This window comes from Schistocerca piceifrons, chromosome 2 (assembly GCF_021461385.2).
Source record: "Schistocerca piceifrons isolate TAMUIC-IGC-003096 chromosome 2, iqSchPice1.1, whole genome shotgun sequence".
Taxonomy (NCBI): Eukaryota; Metazoa; Arthropoda; class Insecta; order Orthoptera; family Acrididae; genus Schistocerca; species Schistocerca piceifrons.
This window is the reverse complement of record NC_060139.1, coordinates 804,906,047-804,924,418: the sequence shown is the minus strand read 5'-3', so window position 1 is coordinate 804,924,418 and position 18,372 is coordinate 804,906,047. Positions and strand designations below refer to the sequence as shown.

Here is an 18,372-nt window from a genome sequence, read left to right as displayed (position 1 = left end):
TTTTTATGTTCATCAGGATAATTGTAGTCACCCTTTAGGCTCAGATTTTTGCTTTTCACTATTAATTTAATGTTATTGGAACCATATTTGAATGTATATTATAAATATTAGAAATCTTTATTTCTTAAGTTGTACTTCACTTTTTTGCATACTTAATGGTCTTAGTCATATGAGAATAGAATTTCAAATAATTAAGTCAAAAAAGGTGATATCATTTATCATATTAATATTTTAAAAAGATGTACTTAGCATGTATTTATGATTCATGTGTAGCTTTTGGGTACCAATCATAGTCTGCCTATGATAAATAGTGAGTGGACACTTTTCACTTGTTTGTGGTACAATAAATTTTATGTGTCTCCTGTAAAATTTATTCTTTGTGGGATGACTTGTGTTTAAACTCACTGACATTGTTATATTCAAAAGTCAGTTTTAAAATCTTTTGCCTGCCTCCTGACCCCTCCCCTCCTTGGATAACTATTTGTGTAAGCTCAAGTTCAGCAGTAACTTTTTGCAAAAGGGCCTTCCTACATTCACTCTCACAAATCTGGGGAAGAGACAGAGAACATAAATCTCTATGGCCTAATCTAGTACCAACACAAAGACACCAATTAGCTCTGTAGTACTTGTCTATTTTATTTATTGTGAACTCCAATTTTGTTTCTGTGCTTGCAATGTAAGCTGGTTGGTACTAGGTCATTAATCGAATGCCAAAATGTGGCTCATCCTAGAATAGAGACTTGTGACTAATTGTGCTTGATGCACTGTTGCTATGAGGAAAAGGAGTTTCAGATTATACTGACATGTTATGTAGCAGGTAAGCTTCTTCCACTCAAAGCCTTGTCCCTGGTAGCTAAACATCTTTGCTTGAATCCACAGACGGACTCTCTTTTACTGTTCTGGAGAAATCAAATGCCAGTAATGTGGATACAGAATGCAAGACCTATATTTTTAATTTTTTTAAAGAATTGATCTTCGTATTCATTATGTGAAAACAAACCAAACAATATCTAACAACAGCAGATGCAACAATGGATTTTCTTATAGGCAGAGCACATTTTTTAAAATAAGTGTTCAGTTATATCCATTGCAGGTAAATTTTGGTTGAAGTTCCTTCATTGGAACCAACATTTCCCAATCGTTAATAGGGTACAGAAAAGGAATTATCACTTAAGGGGATACGGAATCACCTATCCCCGCAATGTTAATATATGCCTACTATAGGGAACATTTTCTCACAAACTACTGGAGACAGAGAGGTAAAAATTTTACTGTATGTGCATTCATATGTTACAACAATACTGAAACAACAGTTTATTGTCAAAGTATTTTCTTACAGAGATATTGTACATTTATTTTTAAGTAAATTTTTTCCATCGCTTTTTACTAGACTATCACCCCTAAGTCTTTTGTAAATCAAGTAATTAAAAAATCGTTGTTTCAGTATGTCATAGGGACCTATGTCACTACGTCATAAAAATTTCAGACTTCTAGGTTGACCAGTACCTGAGATAATGTTCCTAGATGAAGTAAAAAGTAAACTTACGGGAAACGGAGAAAGAAGATTAAAACATTCCTGATCCGTAGCTAATACCCCCTTCACAGTCTTCATAATCATCTTCAAGTCTTCTTTTGGCACCCCTCTGCACCTGTCTTGCTTTTTTCACTAATGTCTTGATTATATTATCAGCATGCCTTAGTCTGTGCTGATCTAAAAAGAACATAGCACGTACCGTACGGGAACCAACACACATACCCAACTTTTGAAGGACCTGGCATTTAGTTATATTTCCAAGATTGAAGGTTGCCACAGCATCATACACACCAAAATGTAGTGTATTAATTCCGACAAACACTGTTTTTGGGAGACGATGCCATATCACACTATTCAAGCACTCGTTGGGGTTCTGCGTTTTTCCGTGAAGACATTTCATCAGAAGACTTCTGTCAGCCAGATCTCTGAAAATGGGCTTTATTTCTGCCATGATGGCTGATGGTAGACTGTGGTGGTGAATGTATTTCTCTCCTGTTGTTAGTCCCCTATTGTATTTACACCAGCTGTTTTCACCTTTGGGGCACAAACCATGTTGTGGATGCTCATCCGTGGATGCGGTGTGGAAATATAAAGCCCATATAGCTCTCCTCATTTCTTCAAGATTGCCTGTATTTTGGCTGATTGCAAGGCCATAGCAGTTCTGAATGTGGTCTATTATGGAATCAGTCAATCTTCCTCTGCCATCCAAGGTTTTCCCATCATCTAGTTTTTTCCCTTTCATAACTGATTTTAACCTTCTCAGCCTGGCACCCATTCTCTTCTGCACATGTCCTATACATTCAAGTTTGCTTATATTTACACTGTTCCCATATGGTTTGCTTTCCTAAACTTCTTTGAATGCTTTAGAGTCACCATCTCCCAGATATTTGACATAGCGAACATTATACCACTGTGAAGAGCGATGAAAAATTTTCTTCACCCCAGCAACCTCCATGCCACCACTACTACCATAATAATTAGCAATACAGTCATCACTGCGTTCATTTTTCAGCCTGCCTGTGCACCTACAGTATTTAGACATTATTGCAACATCAATAACCTTGCCAGTATCAACACTAGTTGCTGTTACAACACCATTGTTGGAGGTGTGGCCCCTTTTCTGCCACGTGCCATCAAACGCCACTGTGAGGTCAAGACTGCCGTCATTTTCTTCCACTGCTTCTTCCACAGCAACCTGCATTGACTTCTGTGCTACATCTTCAACTGCAGATCCTAGTACATAATTGTAAGCTTCAAACTTTGAAGGTGCACTTGGAAGATTTAGAACACCACATAGCATATCACCAGCTGCTTTGCCCTTACCAATTGCTCGCAATCCATAAACTAACCTAATATTTACACTATAAAGTTCAGTTTTCTTGTATCCATTATTTACAGTTACTGAAACCGAACTTGGAAACTTACAGCTGTATTTACAAACACTGCATATTAAATTAAACTGGGCAGCCAGGCCAACATGGGATTCTACTTTCAGAGAAACGTTTCCATGACATTTTTTGCAGCACAAACTGTTTTCAAGAGCTTCACACAATATATTCGTATCAATGAGTTCAAAAACTTCATTCCCTCTATCAAGTAAATTATATTTCTCTTCCAAATCTCTTAGTTTTTTATGAGAAGCACTGTTTTCATTTGGTGTAAGTTCGTTCGGCAAATCAGTAATAAGTGGATTCACATTTTCCAACAGTGATGATGATGAACTGCTTTGCTTTGCTAATGAATCATTATTTCTTTTCTTTTGCCAGTTCACACGCTTTTTAAATACTTTTGCTTTAGCTCTAGGCATTTTCACTGCGAAAAATGAAGCACTAAATACGAAATAACTCAACAACAACTACTTTCTTATATCACACTGTTTACAAAACAGTCCCGCCACAAAGTCAAAGAGTAACTTGAGGAAACCAGAGAGAAACATTTTCGGGCAACTAGTGTATAAATAGTCGCTGGAAACCGGGATATTTGAATTCATGTCACTTTAAAGGTACTGCCAAAAAGTTCATGGTCAGCCACGAGAGACGTGTATAACTAAAGCGCAATACCCGATCTCACAAATATATAAAAATAAAATAGTTATAATTGTAGTAGAGCTATGTATGATACGTCATTTTAAAGAGGAAACATGGCAGAATATAATAAGCCAATAAAAAAAAATTCGATTTTTTAACCCAAAATCCGATTCCGTATCCCCTTAAGTTACCAGTAACTGCATTTTGATTCATGTCAATATACTGTTAGTTTTACTATTCCAATAATTTTGGCATGTATTTGCAGGATTATTTAGAATTGGAGATTCGAAAATGTTAACATTCTCAAGGTGTGGCAATTTTCATGCTTTCTGTTTTCAATTATATTCAAGATGGTGCTGATAGCCAATGCAGCTAGAAAAAGTTTTATAGCAACTCCCCATGTAAAGACTGCAAAAAAGAGTGATAAAAGACATAGTGACTGTGAAGTGTGACTTCTGGTTATGTGTCAGGTGTGCAAATGTTAATCTGAAGTTTGAAAGTTGCATTTGGTAAAGCTGTGATTTTGCTCATGGCGAATGTGAAGATTTCCTGAACATGATGAGTTCAAAAAACAATGTTATCAAGTAGCTAAATAGTGACATCACAACCATCTGAAAATAATAGTTTTGAATTAAGAAAACACAAAACTCTTACATGAAGAAAGTGTATGGATTTGTGGAAATGGTGTAACACTGATGTAGAGTACCTACAAAAGTAGTCTAATTCAAATTGTTAAAAGTGATGTGAAAACCGAGAAAACAGATATGGTTAATGAAGCACATGTAGTGAAAAACTCAAATATGTTGAACCTGCAAACGAATCTAAGTGGACTGCAGTAAAATATAAATACCAAGCAAGAAACCAGCAAGTAAGTGACAAACAAAATACTGGAAATAGCTTCTTAATAACTGACCTTTCACTGACTAAAAAGTTTGCATTACCAAAAACTAAAATAGATATCCTCACAGGGATAAGTTTACATAAATTAAATAACTAAATAAAAACATGTAGATGGTGAAACAAAATTAATTCTCATGGGCAAATCGGAAATGAAAACTATAAAAGCGTTTTCGTCCATGTGTGGACGAAATCACTTTGAAACAGCAGTGAAATCACGAATGAAGCACTAAATCTGATGTGGAAAGCAAAAAATGTATGCCCAGTACCAAAGTTAACTTTAAGTGGTATCCCACACATTAGACACATAACACACAAATAAAAAAACAGCCATATCAGAGAGCAGTGCCATAATATTGGCAGACTTGAATCCATTTATTAGTAATAAGTGCTTAGGATGCACTGGGCTGCATCTAAAAAGGATAGGCTTGTCTACATTCAGCAATATGTACGGCAATATCAACCTTTGAAAATAAATGCCTATAAAAATATTTTTAAAAAATACATTCCTAATGCACTGGAACAAAAATGCATTAAGTTCAGACTATTCAATCGACAAAGAACCCAAACATAAACACTTGCAAATCATTGTACATAGGGTAAATATCAATCTCGTTGAATGAACATTGGCTTAAAAATGTCAGTCTCAAAATTTTAAATAATCTTGGAAATTTACACATAAGTATAGCTACTGCAAAATTAATGTAACCCATGGAGATCCTGTATACTTGTGGAAATGTCAAAGGGATGTACATAAAATTGGCTATGATTTTTATTCACTTACTGAAGAAAGTGTATTTGAAAGCTGTTGTGAAGAGTTAGCACAAAATATTGTAATTTTATCTGTGTATACAATACCAGCTGAAGAAATAACGAAACTATTTTTGCCGAAGTTTCAGTGTGTATTGCAAAAACTTAAAAAATGAATCAAGAAAACACTCTTGATAACTGCTGTTTTCAATGCATATTTTTGCTAATGAAGCCAAGAGCTTGACAAAATTAATTAAAATGATTCAAAAAAGTGTTTCACTGGTAATTTCACTGATTTTACTTGAGAAAATGAACTGTCAGCAACCTTTATAGATCATGATCCTTATAGTGAACTGACTTTCTTTAGATGATAATTTATTTTTTGTTGCAATGTTATTAATTTTAAATATGCACACAGCTAAATATTATCCGCTTTTCCATGTCATAATTTTAAATTTAATATTTGAGGCAAGTTTAGCATGACAAAGTTTGTCACTATTGTGCACTCTTCTTGCACATACTACTAACGCCCTTTCTTGGCAGAAGCTTTCCTTAGCGCAAGTATTGTGTGTGTGATGTTAGTGTACTAGCTCTACATTGGTGAGGAAGTACCATGTGGCAACAACTGCATGTTTTAATTTAATATGGAGATGAAATTTTATACCTGATGATGACTTTCATCTATAATTCAATGTGCCTGTCATAACATTTAATCCAGTAAGTAAACCAGTGTGTGTGTGTGTGTGTGTGTGTGTGTGTGTGTGTGTGTGTGTGTGTGTGTATTACATTACTTGTTTTCACTGTTAACTTGGTTAGGTTGTCCATATTTTCCTTGTGAAGAAGACACTTTTATAAATGTTGAAACCATGGCAAAGGGATTTTAATAAACCTTCCAACTTGAAACTGATTTGCTGTTTATTATTTCTACAAGAAGATTTCATTCTATGGTTGCACCTCCAGACATGTACAAAATTAAAAAAAATAAATACATGTTGTGTTAATTGACTAACATGTGTCAGTATGCTTGGCACAACCTTACCTTCTAGACTGTTATCAACTTGTGCATATTTGCTATGATGTAATAAAGCCCAAAAGAAGTGAATATTACACTCCTGGAAATTGAAATAAGAACACCGTGAATTCATTGTCCCAGGAAGGGGAAACTTTATTGACACATTCCTGGGGTCAGATACATCACATGATCACACTGACAGAACCACAGGCACATAGACACAGGCAACAGAGCATGCACAATGTCGGCACTAGTACAGTGTATATCCACCTTTCGCAGCAATGCAGGCTGCTATTCTCCCATGGAGACGATCATAGAGATGCTGGATGTAGTCCTGTGGAACGGCTTGCCACGCCATTTCCACCTGGCGCCTCAGTTGGACCAGCGTTCGTGCTGGACGTGCAGACCGCGTGAGACGACGCTTCATCCAGTCCCAAACATGCTCAATGGGGGACAGATCCGGAGATCTTGCTGGCCAGGGTAGTTGACTTACACCTTCTAGAGCACGTTGGGTGGCACGGGATACATGCGGACGTGCGTTGTCCCATTGGAACAGCAAGTTCCCTTGCCGGTCTAGGAATGGTAGAACGATGGGTTCGATGACGGTTTGGATGTACCGTGCACTATTCAGTGTCACCTCGACGATCACCAGTGGTGTACGACCAGTGTAGGAGATCGCTCCCCACACCATGATGCCGGGTGTTGGCCCTGTGTGCCTCGGTCGTATGCAGTCCTGATTGTGGCGCTCACCTGCACGGCGCCAAACACGCATACGACCATCATTGGCACCAAGGCAGAAGCGACTCTCATCGCTGAAGACGACACGTCTCCATTCGTCCCTCCATTCACGCCTGTCGCGACACCACTGGAGGCGGGCTGCACGATGTTGGGGCGTGAGCGGAAGACGGCCTAACGGTGTGCGGGACCGTAGCCGAGCTTCATGGAGACGGTTGCGAATGGTCCTCGCCGATACCCCAGGAGCAACAGTGTCCCTAATTTGCTGGGAAGTGGCGGTGCGGTCCCCTACGGCACTGCGTAGGATCCTACGGTCTTGGCGTGCATCCGTGCGTCGACGGGCACGTGCACCTTCCGCCGACCACTGGCGACAACATCGATGTACTGTGGAGACCTCACGCCCTACGTGTCGAGCAATTCGGCGGTATGTCCACCCGGCCTCCTGCATGCCCACTATACGCCCTCGCTCAAAGTCCGTCAACTGCACATACGGTTCACGTCCACGCTGTCGCGGCATGCTACCAGTGTTAAAGACTGCGATGGAGCTCCGTATGCCACGGCAAACTGGCTGACACTGACGGCGGCGGTGCACAAATGCTGCGCAGCTAGCGCCATTCGACGGCCAACACCGCGGTTCCTGGTGTGTCCGCTGTGCTGTGCGTGTGATCATTGTTTGTACAGCCCTCTCGCAGTGTCCGGAGCAAGTATGGTGGGTCTGACACACCGGTGTCAATGTGTTCTTTTTTCCATTTCCAGGAGTGTATTTTGTTACACTCCTCAAATGGCTTTGAGCACTATGGGACTTAACATCTATGGTCATCAGTCCCCTAGAACTTAGAACTACTTAAACCTAACTAACCTAAGGACAGCACACAACACCCAGTCATCACGAGGTAGAGAAAATTCCTGACCCCGCCGGGAATCGAACCCGGGAACCCGGGCGCGGGAAGCGAGAACACTACCGCACGACCACGAGCTGCGGACTACACTCCTCATTCAAGATTCATCTAGTAAATATTTATTTTGTGAGAGCTTACTGAAAATCATTTTCCTCTTTTCATTGATACCATCGATGTCTAAAAATAGTATGAGATCGACGATTTACGAAAATGTGACAGTTCAGCCACAGATTATTTATGGCATTGTACATTCTAGAGATAGACTTTATCAATGTTAATTTTTGATGAAATTAATATTTTTGTGAGGTCAATAAACTGCTTTTACTCAAGGTAGTCTCTTGATGTTCGAATCTGCTAATATCTTATCGGAAAACTTCAAAGATTTTATTGTGGCTGTGGCTTGGAACCTGTGTAACAGCAGTCCAGACACAATCAAGAAAAACCAAATAAAATATTTAATTGAGTGTAGGGCTGATTAACTGAAAATTGAACTACTGCTGTACTTATACATGGAACCAGGCATTGTAATCCCACACAGTATACCATAAAAACAGCAAATAAATTGGAATACTGAAGCAATGTATAGGCTACACAGAGAACTAAAATACAACACAAGTCCCGAATTCGTTACCTACATATAATATTACAAACATATTTTTAACAAAAGTGTAAAAGGTGTAAAGAAAATATGGGAAATTATCACCAATTTTCTCTTCTTCCAACAGTTAAAAATATTTGGATATGTTATGACAATAGAATTTCAAAATTTTATATAAAAATTTCAAAAAATTAGTATGGATTTCGAAAAAGTAGAAACATACTATCTGCTCTCAGACAGTTTCCAGAAAAAATTAACTCCTCTCTATATAACTCCCTGCATGCCATAGGGATTTGTTTTGAGTTATCAATACCCTTTGATATTGTGGACCGCTGCTTGTTACTCTCTGAACTGGAAAAATATGAAACTAAGGGCCCTGAATTAGAATGATTAAGGTCCTACCTAATTAACTGAAACCAAAGTATAATTATAAAGTCAGACAAAGAAAATCAAGTTTTAGAATGGAAAACTATTTCACAGGCACTACCCCAAGTTTCAATCTCAGGTCCTATTTTGTTTTATGTTTTACATAAGTGTTCTGTTGCTTAATAATCACTGACATTCAGCTTTATTTACAGATAACACGTCTCTGATCATTGAAACTAACAGTACTAATCAAATTCCTTAAATTGTCATAAATACTTCAGAAAAATTATATAACTGATTCACTCTAAACACGTCAAAATTAAACATGGAAAAAACTCAGTTAACGCTTTTTCAAATGAAACGAACAATGTTAAATAATGTTCATATCCATAACAACAATCAGAATTTGCAAGGTGCTAGATGTGTAAAATTTCTGGGAATGTCATTTGATAAAAATATATTATGGGCCTCACGTGTACTGTACCTTGCAAATAAATTAAATACCCTTGCATTTGCAGTTATGGTGATGTACAATGATACCAGCATGAACACAGAGAAAGTAGTCTACCACAGCTACTCTGAATCAGTAATAATAATTGGAACCACATTTTTCACTAGCTCGAACCATTATGTCTTGAATATTAACACTTCAAAATACCATCATTAGAAATAGGCATAATATAAGGAAAATTATGTCAAGCAGTTCCAAAAAAATTATGTCTACTAAGTGTTCTACCACTTTACATCTTTGGATTTATTAGCTTTGTTCATAATAAACATGATTTACTTCTACTAGAACAATATGAACGTGATTACAACACCAGGAATCAAAATAAGTTTATACAACCTGGCTATTATTTAAAATTTTGTGCTCAAACTCCATGGTATATAGATATAAAAATTCATAACGAAGCAAGAGGAAAATATTTGATTAGTATTAATTTAGAAGCAACTACTTAGGTACTTATACGAGAAACTAGTGAAGAAATGTTACTATTCAGCTGAAGAGTTCTTGGAAGATGATCTGAAAATTCGAGCAGGAGAGAATACATAGGATTTAAGTTAATTATTTTAAAAAATCAATTATGTGTCCAGTTCAATACAGGGTGTCCCATTTATCTTGACCATTCTAAATAACTGTTTGTCTATATGCAAACTGCAAAATTTTTCAAGCAAATGTCCTTTAGCTGTCATGGGGACATCAGTCAGCATGATTACCTTCGTTGTAGCTTTGTTTTTTAGAAAGATATGAACAGCGGTATGACTTTTTTAAATGGCACCCTGTATTTTTTATTCAGTAATTCATTTCCTCTCCTAAAGACCTATTCAAAAATGTATCAAAGTGTACCATTCACTGAAACACAACGTTATTAATTACATAACACAACATTGACGCTCCCAGTGCTTAGTGCAGGTACTCGGGGTAATGGAACACATCCACGTGCTTACGTTGACAGAGGACAAATGTAAACATAAGTCGAATGCACATCTGTCGTTCCATCAACCATCATCAGTTGAAGAGTTGTGTGAGTAGAATGTAAACCAACGAAGAGAAGATAGAAATGCTACTCATCTCTGGGGAATGTAAGTTAGCAGAACAGTGATTGCAATACAGTTTTCTTATGTACAGGTACATTTAGTACAGTAGTTTTGTCCTTTTAAATACTTTTGTGTAGAGCAGGCATACAGTAAAGGCTATCCTTCCTACAAACTGCATCGACATAATGTTTCTTTTATTGTTGTCGTTGAAGGTAGGCGAAATGCTACACAGGCAGCGGAACTGTACAGAGAGGGACATCCTGACAAGAACGCACCTTCCTGATGGATGTTTTCTCGTCTTGTTGCGACGCTTCACGAAACGGGAAGTTTCACCCACGACAACGCAATCCTCATAGCACTCTCACAGATGAAGCAGCCAAAGTTACTATTCTCGCTTCCGTTGCTATGAATCCACATGTGAGCGCATGACAGCTTGGACATGAGAGTGGCATTTCTAAAACTAGAGTACATCGTATTCTTACACATCACCGGTTCCTTCCTTACCATGTACACATACATCAAGAATTGCATGGGAATGATTTCCAGAATCGTGTACTGTTATGTCAGTGGGCGGAGCTGCAAATCATAGCTAACCCGAAATTCTTCTCCAATGTTCTGTTTACCAATGAATGTTCATTGTCAAACAATGGACAGGTAAATACAAGGAACAAGCATATTGGTCCAGCGACAACGCAAGATGGCTTAGACAGATGGAACATCAGCGTCAGTGAGAGTTGAGAGTTAACATATTGTGTGGGATGCTTGATACTACAATTATTAGCCATTATTTCATCAACGGTAGTCTAAATGCCACAGCGTATGCCAACTTCTTCACACGAATTCTTACTCCTCTTCTGAATGAAGTGCCGCTAAACCAGAATGCTCATATGGTATCAACACGATGGATGTCCAGTACATAATGCCTTGCATGCACGTCGTGTTCTGAACTGGAGGTATCCTGCCAGATCCATTGGCCGAGGAGGAACAGTTACTTGGCCTGATAGGTCTCCTGATTTAAATCCTCTGGATTCTTTTTCTTTGGGGGTGCTTTAAAGACGTTGTCTATCGCGATATTCCAACAACTCCAGAGGACATGCTGGAACGTATCGTCTTTGCTTGTAATTCTCTTCAGCAAGCAACCCTGGAAGCAGTAAATAATTCTTTCATTCAATGAGTGCACCATTGTATCTGTGTCAAGGGTCACCACTTTGAGCACATCAGAATTTCTATTCCTGAGCAATGGTACAGGAGAGTCAAAGTCAATTTTGTGTTATGTTTTTACTTGGTTTTCATTTGTTTTCTGACAACTCCAGCAAGTGGACGAGTTGGTGATCTCTGGCTCAAAGTCAGTGTTGTGTTATGTAATTAATAACGATGTGTTTCAGTGAATGGTACACTGTGATACATTTTTGAATATGTCTTTAGGAGAGGAAATGAATTACCGTATAAAAAATACAGGGTGCCATTTAAAAAAGTCATACTGCTGTTCATATCTTTGTAAAAAACAAAGCTACAACGAAGGCAATCATGCTGATTGATGTCCCCCTGACAGTTAAAGAGCATTTGCTTGAAAAATTTTGTAATTTGCATCTAGACAAACAGTTATTTAGTGTGGTTAAGATAAATGGAACACCCTGTATATTATAGTTTCGTGTTCTGACGAGTTTCCTGCACATTAAGCCAATGATCTGAAATTGTATGTTATGCGACAATAAATTTTTATTCTATACTGTTCTATACTACTTATGTGGATCTTACGTTAACGTGAACTACGATTTTTCACAATTTTCGGTACAGAACGCATTAAGTGGAAAAAGTATTTGAATATTCCAACCATAAGTGGCCTTTGTGTCAACCAAGTGATGAATCAGTGGATCGTCTAAACTGGAGAACAGTTTCAAGTTGCAGCTTCATGGTATACCATAGCACTCTTGTACAGTGTACAAAAGCAACATATTGCCCAGCTGTATCATACTTGTCTGATATTATTCACAAAATTTGTATATTCCATTATGTTATTATCTCACCATCCTACTACAGGTGGTTCTGTCCGTTCATAATATGAAACTCATTATGACATATTGCACACAATAAAGCCAACTGACTTCTCCAATATCATATTGTGCATTTCATACGAAAAATGACAAAAAACGTTAATAAAGATAAAATACAACGTGAATTACTCAGAAATTGGTCACATTATACAAAGTCTACTATGTAACAACTGACAGAGATAGAATGGAAGCAAGGGCTCACTTATTTGACTGGCTGTTATAAAACACATGTGGGAACTGTGCTGGAATTTTCCTCGCATGTATGGAATCTGTATGAGGTCAGATTAAACTGACTATCGAAATGCGTACAGAAGAGTAGTACAGATGATTCCAATTTGTCTGTTCACTGAAGCATTATAAAAAGTTGAAAATTTTTAACACTAAGCGCTACGGGAGATGTATCATTTAGTCCATACAGTCGTCTGCTTCCAAATTTCCGTTATTCATGTTACAAAGAGGAAACATATGTTTTACAATTGCATACATGGCTCTCTCTTGTCAATCATAAAACCTGATAACTGTGATATAAAAAAAGATATTCTTCCTATTCTCCAGCTGTAAAACACGAGATAGAAGTACCATACATGTGTAGTGTCGAAACTTAAATACACATATTTTCCAAGTTAGGCATTCTCCGTGATCAATGATGGTAGACAATTCACATTGGCCGTCACGTTACGTCAAAACATTCCACAACGCATTTCAAATAGCGGCATTCACACAGGACGTCGACGGACCTTCACGCCACGTCCCGTCAAAGTTTCTCGCGAAGAAAGTTTTGAGCGTGTCGTCTGCTAAAATCAGAAGTTAATCTATTTTCACCGAGCTCGCTTATGTTACACTAGATGGTTTTGTGCTTTTGTTTCTTCTTAATCTTTATTTTATTATTGTGCTTTGTTTTCACGGCAAACTGCTAATGTTACATAACGATAGAGATACTTTTTCTGAGTGTTTTTTCGCAAACGAGGTCAGATTATTTAGGTTTTATAATAACAGAACAGAGATGACGCCCACACTGTATATAAATTAAATCATAAGTTAATGAGGCAATTTTTATTAACGAACAATTTATGTGAAAAATCAGCTTTAATGAAGGAGAAAAATAGGTTGTTTGTGACGTTACTAGTTACTTAAGGAAAGGAACATAATGGATAAGGTAAACAGGCTCTATTTATATCCTTATAAAGATTGTTTCATATGCTCGTATGTATATATTTTCGCTAGCAATAATTGTCGCTGTTTTGAAATTTTGTTGCATTTCTTCGCACTTTAACACACACAATTAATCAGGAACGTACGTTACGAAGTTTCCGTTGGCCATTAATATATTATCGGAAGAAAGCTGTCAGAAATGATGAATTAGATGTGAAAAAAAAAATTTTTTTAATGCTGGTGTTACACAAAATCGATACTTTGCTGAATGTCCCATTACTGTATCAATGTTGGTAGAACAGAATGTGTTGTATGAAATGTTTATAAATCGATATTTCGTCGAGTAAATAGAATATTAGAGTATTTAATAATTGGAATCTCAGTAAATAAATTTCAGGTGAGATACTGCAAGACTCCTGTTTTAATCAGTTTTACAGGTTGAATTAGGAATCAGTAATGGTTAGCTGAGCAAATCTTTCTGTTGGCCAAAATTATGCGAGTAAACTGCGCTAATACTGGAGCAGTGATTATTTTTGGGAGAACTGAATGGACAGAATACTGGAATAAATTATACCTACCGTTCTGTGTAACTATAGAATCTTTTATTTCCTGACTAGTCATAGCGCATTATTAAAGGGACTGCATGCTCATTTATATCACGTTTATTGTTCAAGCGACGAGGGGCCCAGTATCCGAATGTTTTATGAGACCTGAACTCTAGATTAACTACGTGCATGGTAGTTTATGTTAATAGATGAAATAGAAAGTTTCCTGCATGATTTAAGGGTTCATATTTTGTAGCCGGATGGTTTTTTCCGTGTTGCAGGTCTCTCAGTAAACTGTTATTTACGGAGGATCCCGCTAACACCAGGAGAATGAATTTCAAGGATTCAGTATGCTTATTTTCTAATTTTTCGTGAATTGAGGGGAACTTGAGAGAAGATCTGTGAAAATGTGTGAAACGAACCAAACTTCTGTGCAGCCACAGCTATATAATTGTGAATCAACTTTAGTAAATGCTAGCTGTCAAAAATCGACAAAAGAAAAGGCTCGTCCAAAACCACAGACGTGTAAAGTGTGTGGGAAAGTACTCGCTTCAGCATCCTCATATTATGTTCATATGAAGCTACACTCTGGCGATAAACCATTTCATTGTAAGTTATGTGAAGCAAGTTTCAGTCGCAAACCATATTTGGAAGCCCATCTTAGAACTCACACGGGGGAACGTCCATTTCAGTGCAATGTATGTCTCAAATGGTTTAGCCAGAAAAGCAGTCTCAACACACACAAGCGGGCACACACAGGGGAGAGACCCTATTCTTGTGATATGTGCGGAAAAAAATTTGCTGTCAAGAGCTATTTGACAGCACATAAATGGAGTCATGTTGTAGATATGCCTTTAGTTTGTGGAAAATGCAATGTAACATTTACCTCAAAACAGGATTATGCTTTGCACGAGAGATTACACGCAACAGGCTTGAACTTTGAGTGTCATGTCTGTGGCCGTACATTTGCTAAAGACAGTTACCTGATTCGTCATGTGAATCGCGTTCATCATAGTGTAAAGGAGGTAGCAAATGACCCGTCTGGAAAGCAAGTAGCTAGTATAAACTCTGACATACATAATGCATACACAGGTGAAGTATCGAAGAACAACATGCTTGTAAATAGTGGGCACCCAGGTGACAGTCCCACAGACCAAATGACACAGGCAAGTGAAGAAGGTAGAGGTACACTTTCAAGTGATCTGCTTGCACACAGTGTTGCATATAACCATTTTATGGTACCATGCTGAGAATATTCTCAAGATTGTGTGTTTGGACTGATTTGAAATGTAAAAATACTAGCTGCTTTGAGTATTGTTTCCCTTGTGGACTGTGTTATTTTGAAGCATGCATATCTTAAAACTAGGCTAATTTAATGGAAATACATTACATGTTTCCAGAATCTCAGAATGCTTTTAGAGCTTCTGTGTAAATAAAACCAGTAATAGAATTTGAGAGTTCTTTTCATTCTATGTATAATATACTCTGACATTGTATTACTTGAGTACTCTTCTTAAAAAACTTAATTGGGAGCAGAAATCCTTAAAATGTAAAGTTTCATAAATGTAAACAAGTAGCTCTCTCACACACACACACACACACACACACACACACACACACTCTCTCTCTCTCTCTCTCTCTCTCTCTCTCTCTACCTTTACAACACAAGTTGGTCTTTCAGCCTGCTATGTTATTTAATCCATATCCGAGTTGTCCTCTGTCTCTTAATGACCTTGTTATCAACGGGAAGTTACACACTAATCTTCCTTCCTCCCTTCCTTAACTGTAACCTCTTAATATCTATATCCCTGCAGACACCTTTCCCTTTTTCATCTCCATACGTCTTGTGGTTCCCTCTTAATATTGCTTCACAGTGACTGCTGTGACCTGTTTTTTATTTTCTACAGCTTCCAATGTTTTCCTCTGCTTTGTGGTTGTGAGAATTAGATCTGCCATTATGCTTTACTATGAGCTGCCTCTCTTGAAAGTGTATACTGGTTAGCCTATTTTCCCTTATGCAGATTCAGAATTTTTGTGAATGGTGACTCCATCAACTTCGGATCACTTGAGTTGCATTTGTATTTTCAGTCTGACAAGCAGATATTGCAATTTTACTGCTTGTATTTATGAGTCCACAGTGCTTTAATACAAGCACTGATGATGATCACACAGTGATCAAAATCAGTTTGCAACAGAAATAAAGATTTCTACTTCAGCGACTAATGCTGATCCTGATCTTGTTATTAATTTTGGTGTTTGGTTAACACAGATTAAATCCTTTAATTATCATGCTATCAGGCATGATTTCAGAAAGCTCTCATCTAATTTTGCTCATAGCTGCTCTAGTCATTACAGTTGTTGGCATAACATAACCTAACATGTGAAATAATTTTTAGTAATGTTAAATGAAATAAAAGTTCCTGTTGGATACCCAAAAAATTGTAGAGTTCATAGAATGCCTTAATGATTTTTTAAGATGACAACAGTTACTACAGCTGCATTTATACTGTGCACACCATTGTGGAGTGCATAGCAAAGGGCACTTCCCGCTATACTTTGTATTAGCATTTCTTCGAATTTCATTTGTGGAGCAAAGGGAGAATGATAACCGGTTGAGTCCTAAATGTGAAGCAAGCTCTTGTGGGATAGTTGGCAGCTATTATTAAGCATCTACATGGTCAGGTTTTTCAGCATTTCCATGATACTGTCCAATGGATAAAACAAACCTGTCACCTTTCGTAGTGCCTTTCTTTGTATACATTCATTGTCCGCTGTTAGACCTATATGGCTTGGAACCCAAACACTTGAGCAATATTCTAGGATGGATAATGTAAGTGTTTTGTAATAAATCTCCTTTGTAGGCTGAATGGATCCTATCAATGAACCAATGTCTGCCCTCTGATTTACCTATGATTGAGTCTATGTGAACGGTTCAATTTATACCACTACAAATTGATACACCCAGCTATTTGTTTGTCTCTGCCCTTCATAATGAGCCTGGCCCGAACGATCACACATGCAGCTTGTTAGCACTTCTCAGTCTGAGTCTCTTGTGTACTGCAACGAACACACCACACCCATTATCCTTTAGCCTATACTTTTGATATAAATTTATTTTGACCCCAAAAATCCAACTGCTGAGGATTTGAAGATTTCACCAGCTTTCTGTACCAAAAAATATGCGAGTTAAGCTGCTTTTTGGAGTTCTTCAAATTCTGTATTTTATTGTGAATTCTTCGGCAATTGCTCACTAGGATTTTAATTGTCTCATCTTAGGGAGGCTTTTCTTCAAGCCTAACCCTAACTAATTCTTTCGGATCTCCTACATATACCAGTATCTGGACTGGATGGAGAGTTCCCTGATCCTGAAAATCCTTGGTTGCATCCTATTCACATTCAGCCATGTGGGTACCAGGCTCTTATTTGTAGAGCACTCCTGATTAATTATGCTCTCAACCCTGTGGTGCAAGTTGGGATGTCACAGCCTATCCTGTCACCGAATCTTCAAAGTCTCTGTTTCAAGACTGCAACACGACTTACTGCAGATTGGCATGTTCATTGAAATTCCATGAGCAAGGCTAGCCTTCTCAACCTTCTCTACCATGTGCTGGAATGTTGCAATAAGACCTTTAAACGCAGAGGACAAGCAACATTTGTTCCAGTGTGCAGCTGGTTGTACCCCATTCTCTCAGTGGCTACAGAAGCCTGTTAGCATTTTGAATGAGGCCCACAGGCACACTCCCTTAGTGCACAAGATGGTCCTTGTTAACTGGAAAGATGTTTATAGTGCTCATGACATGAATGAAAAATATAACACATTCATGAACAATGTCAGTACCATGTTTGAAAACTGTTTTCCTCTAAAAGTTACTCAAATTAAATAGAAGTCTATAATAAAACCATGAATTACACAAGAAATAAAGATTTCCTGTAAGATAAAAAGGAAAATGTATCTGTCGACCATGAATATCTCCAATGCTGATGATTTAGCTAAATACAAGGAATACTGTAAAATATTAAAAAAAGTAATTCAGACATCTAAACAAATGCACTACGAGAATAAGATAGCAACGTCAGGGAACAAAATAAAAATAATATGGGATATAGTGAAAGAGGAGACTGGTAGAACCAGAAAGGAACAGGAGCAAATAACATTAAGGGTAGATGACACATTAGTAACCGATGGGCATAATGTGGCAAATCTATTTAAGAAGTACTTTATATCTGTTACTGATAGAATGGGATTGTCAAGATCAGTAAATAA

General features: G+C 37.6%; 1 protein-coding gene across 2 annotated transcripts; it reads left to right on the top strand.

Annotated features, from left to right (window-relative positions):
* The first annotated feature begins 13,837 nt into the window (after positions 1–13,837).
* On the top strand, positions 13,838–15,541 carry LOC124777109 (gastrula zinc finger protein XlCGF7.1-like). Of its 2 annotated transcripts, none has more exons than XM_047252392.1 (2): positions 13,838–13,960; positions 14,390–15,541. In XM_047252392.1, exon 2 carries the CDS (start codon positions 14,516–14,518, stop codon positions 15,356–15,358), a length of 843 nt encoding a protein of 280 aa, XP_047108348.1. In that variant the 5' UTR covers positions 13,838–13,960; positions 14,390–14,515; the 3' UTR covers positions 15,359–15,541. The 2 variants fall into 2 exon arrangements, with proteins under 2 accessions (XP_047108348.1, XP_047108350.1); XM_047252394.1 differs by lacking the exon at positions 13,838–13,960 and adding an exon at positions 14,007–14,149.
* The last annotated feature ends 2,831 nt before the right edge of the window (positions 15,542–18,372 follow it).

Bases quoted from the DNA above. Each gene is read 5' to 3' on its own strand.
- LOC124777109 (XM_047252392.1), top strand. From the start codon at position 14,516: ATGTGTGAAACGAACCAAACTTCTGTGCAGCCACAGCTATATAATTGT.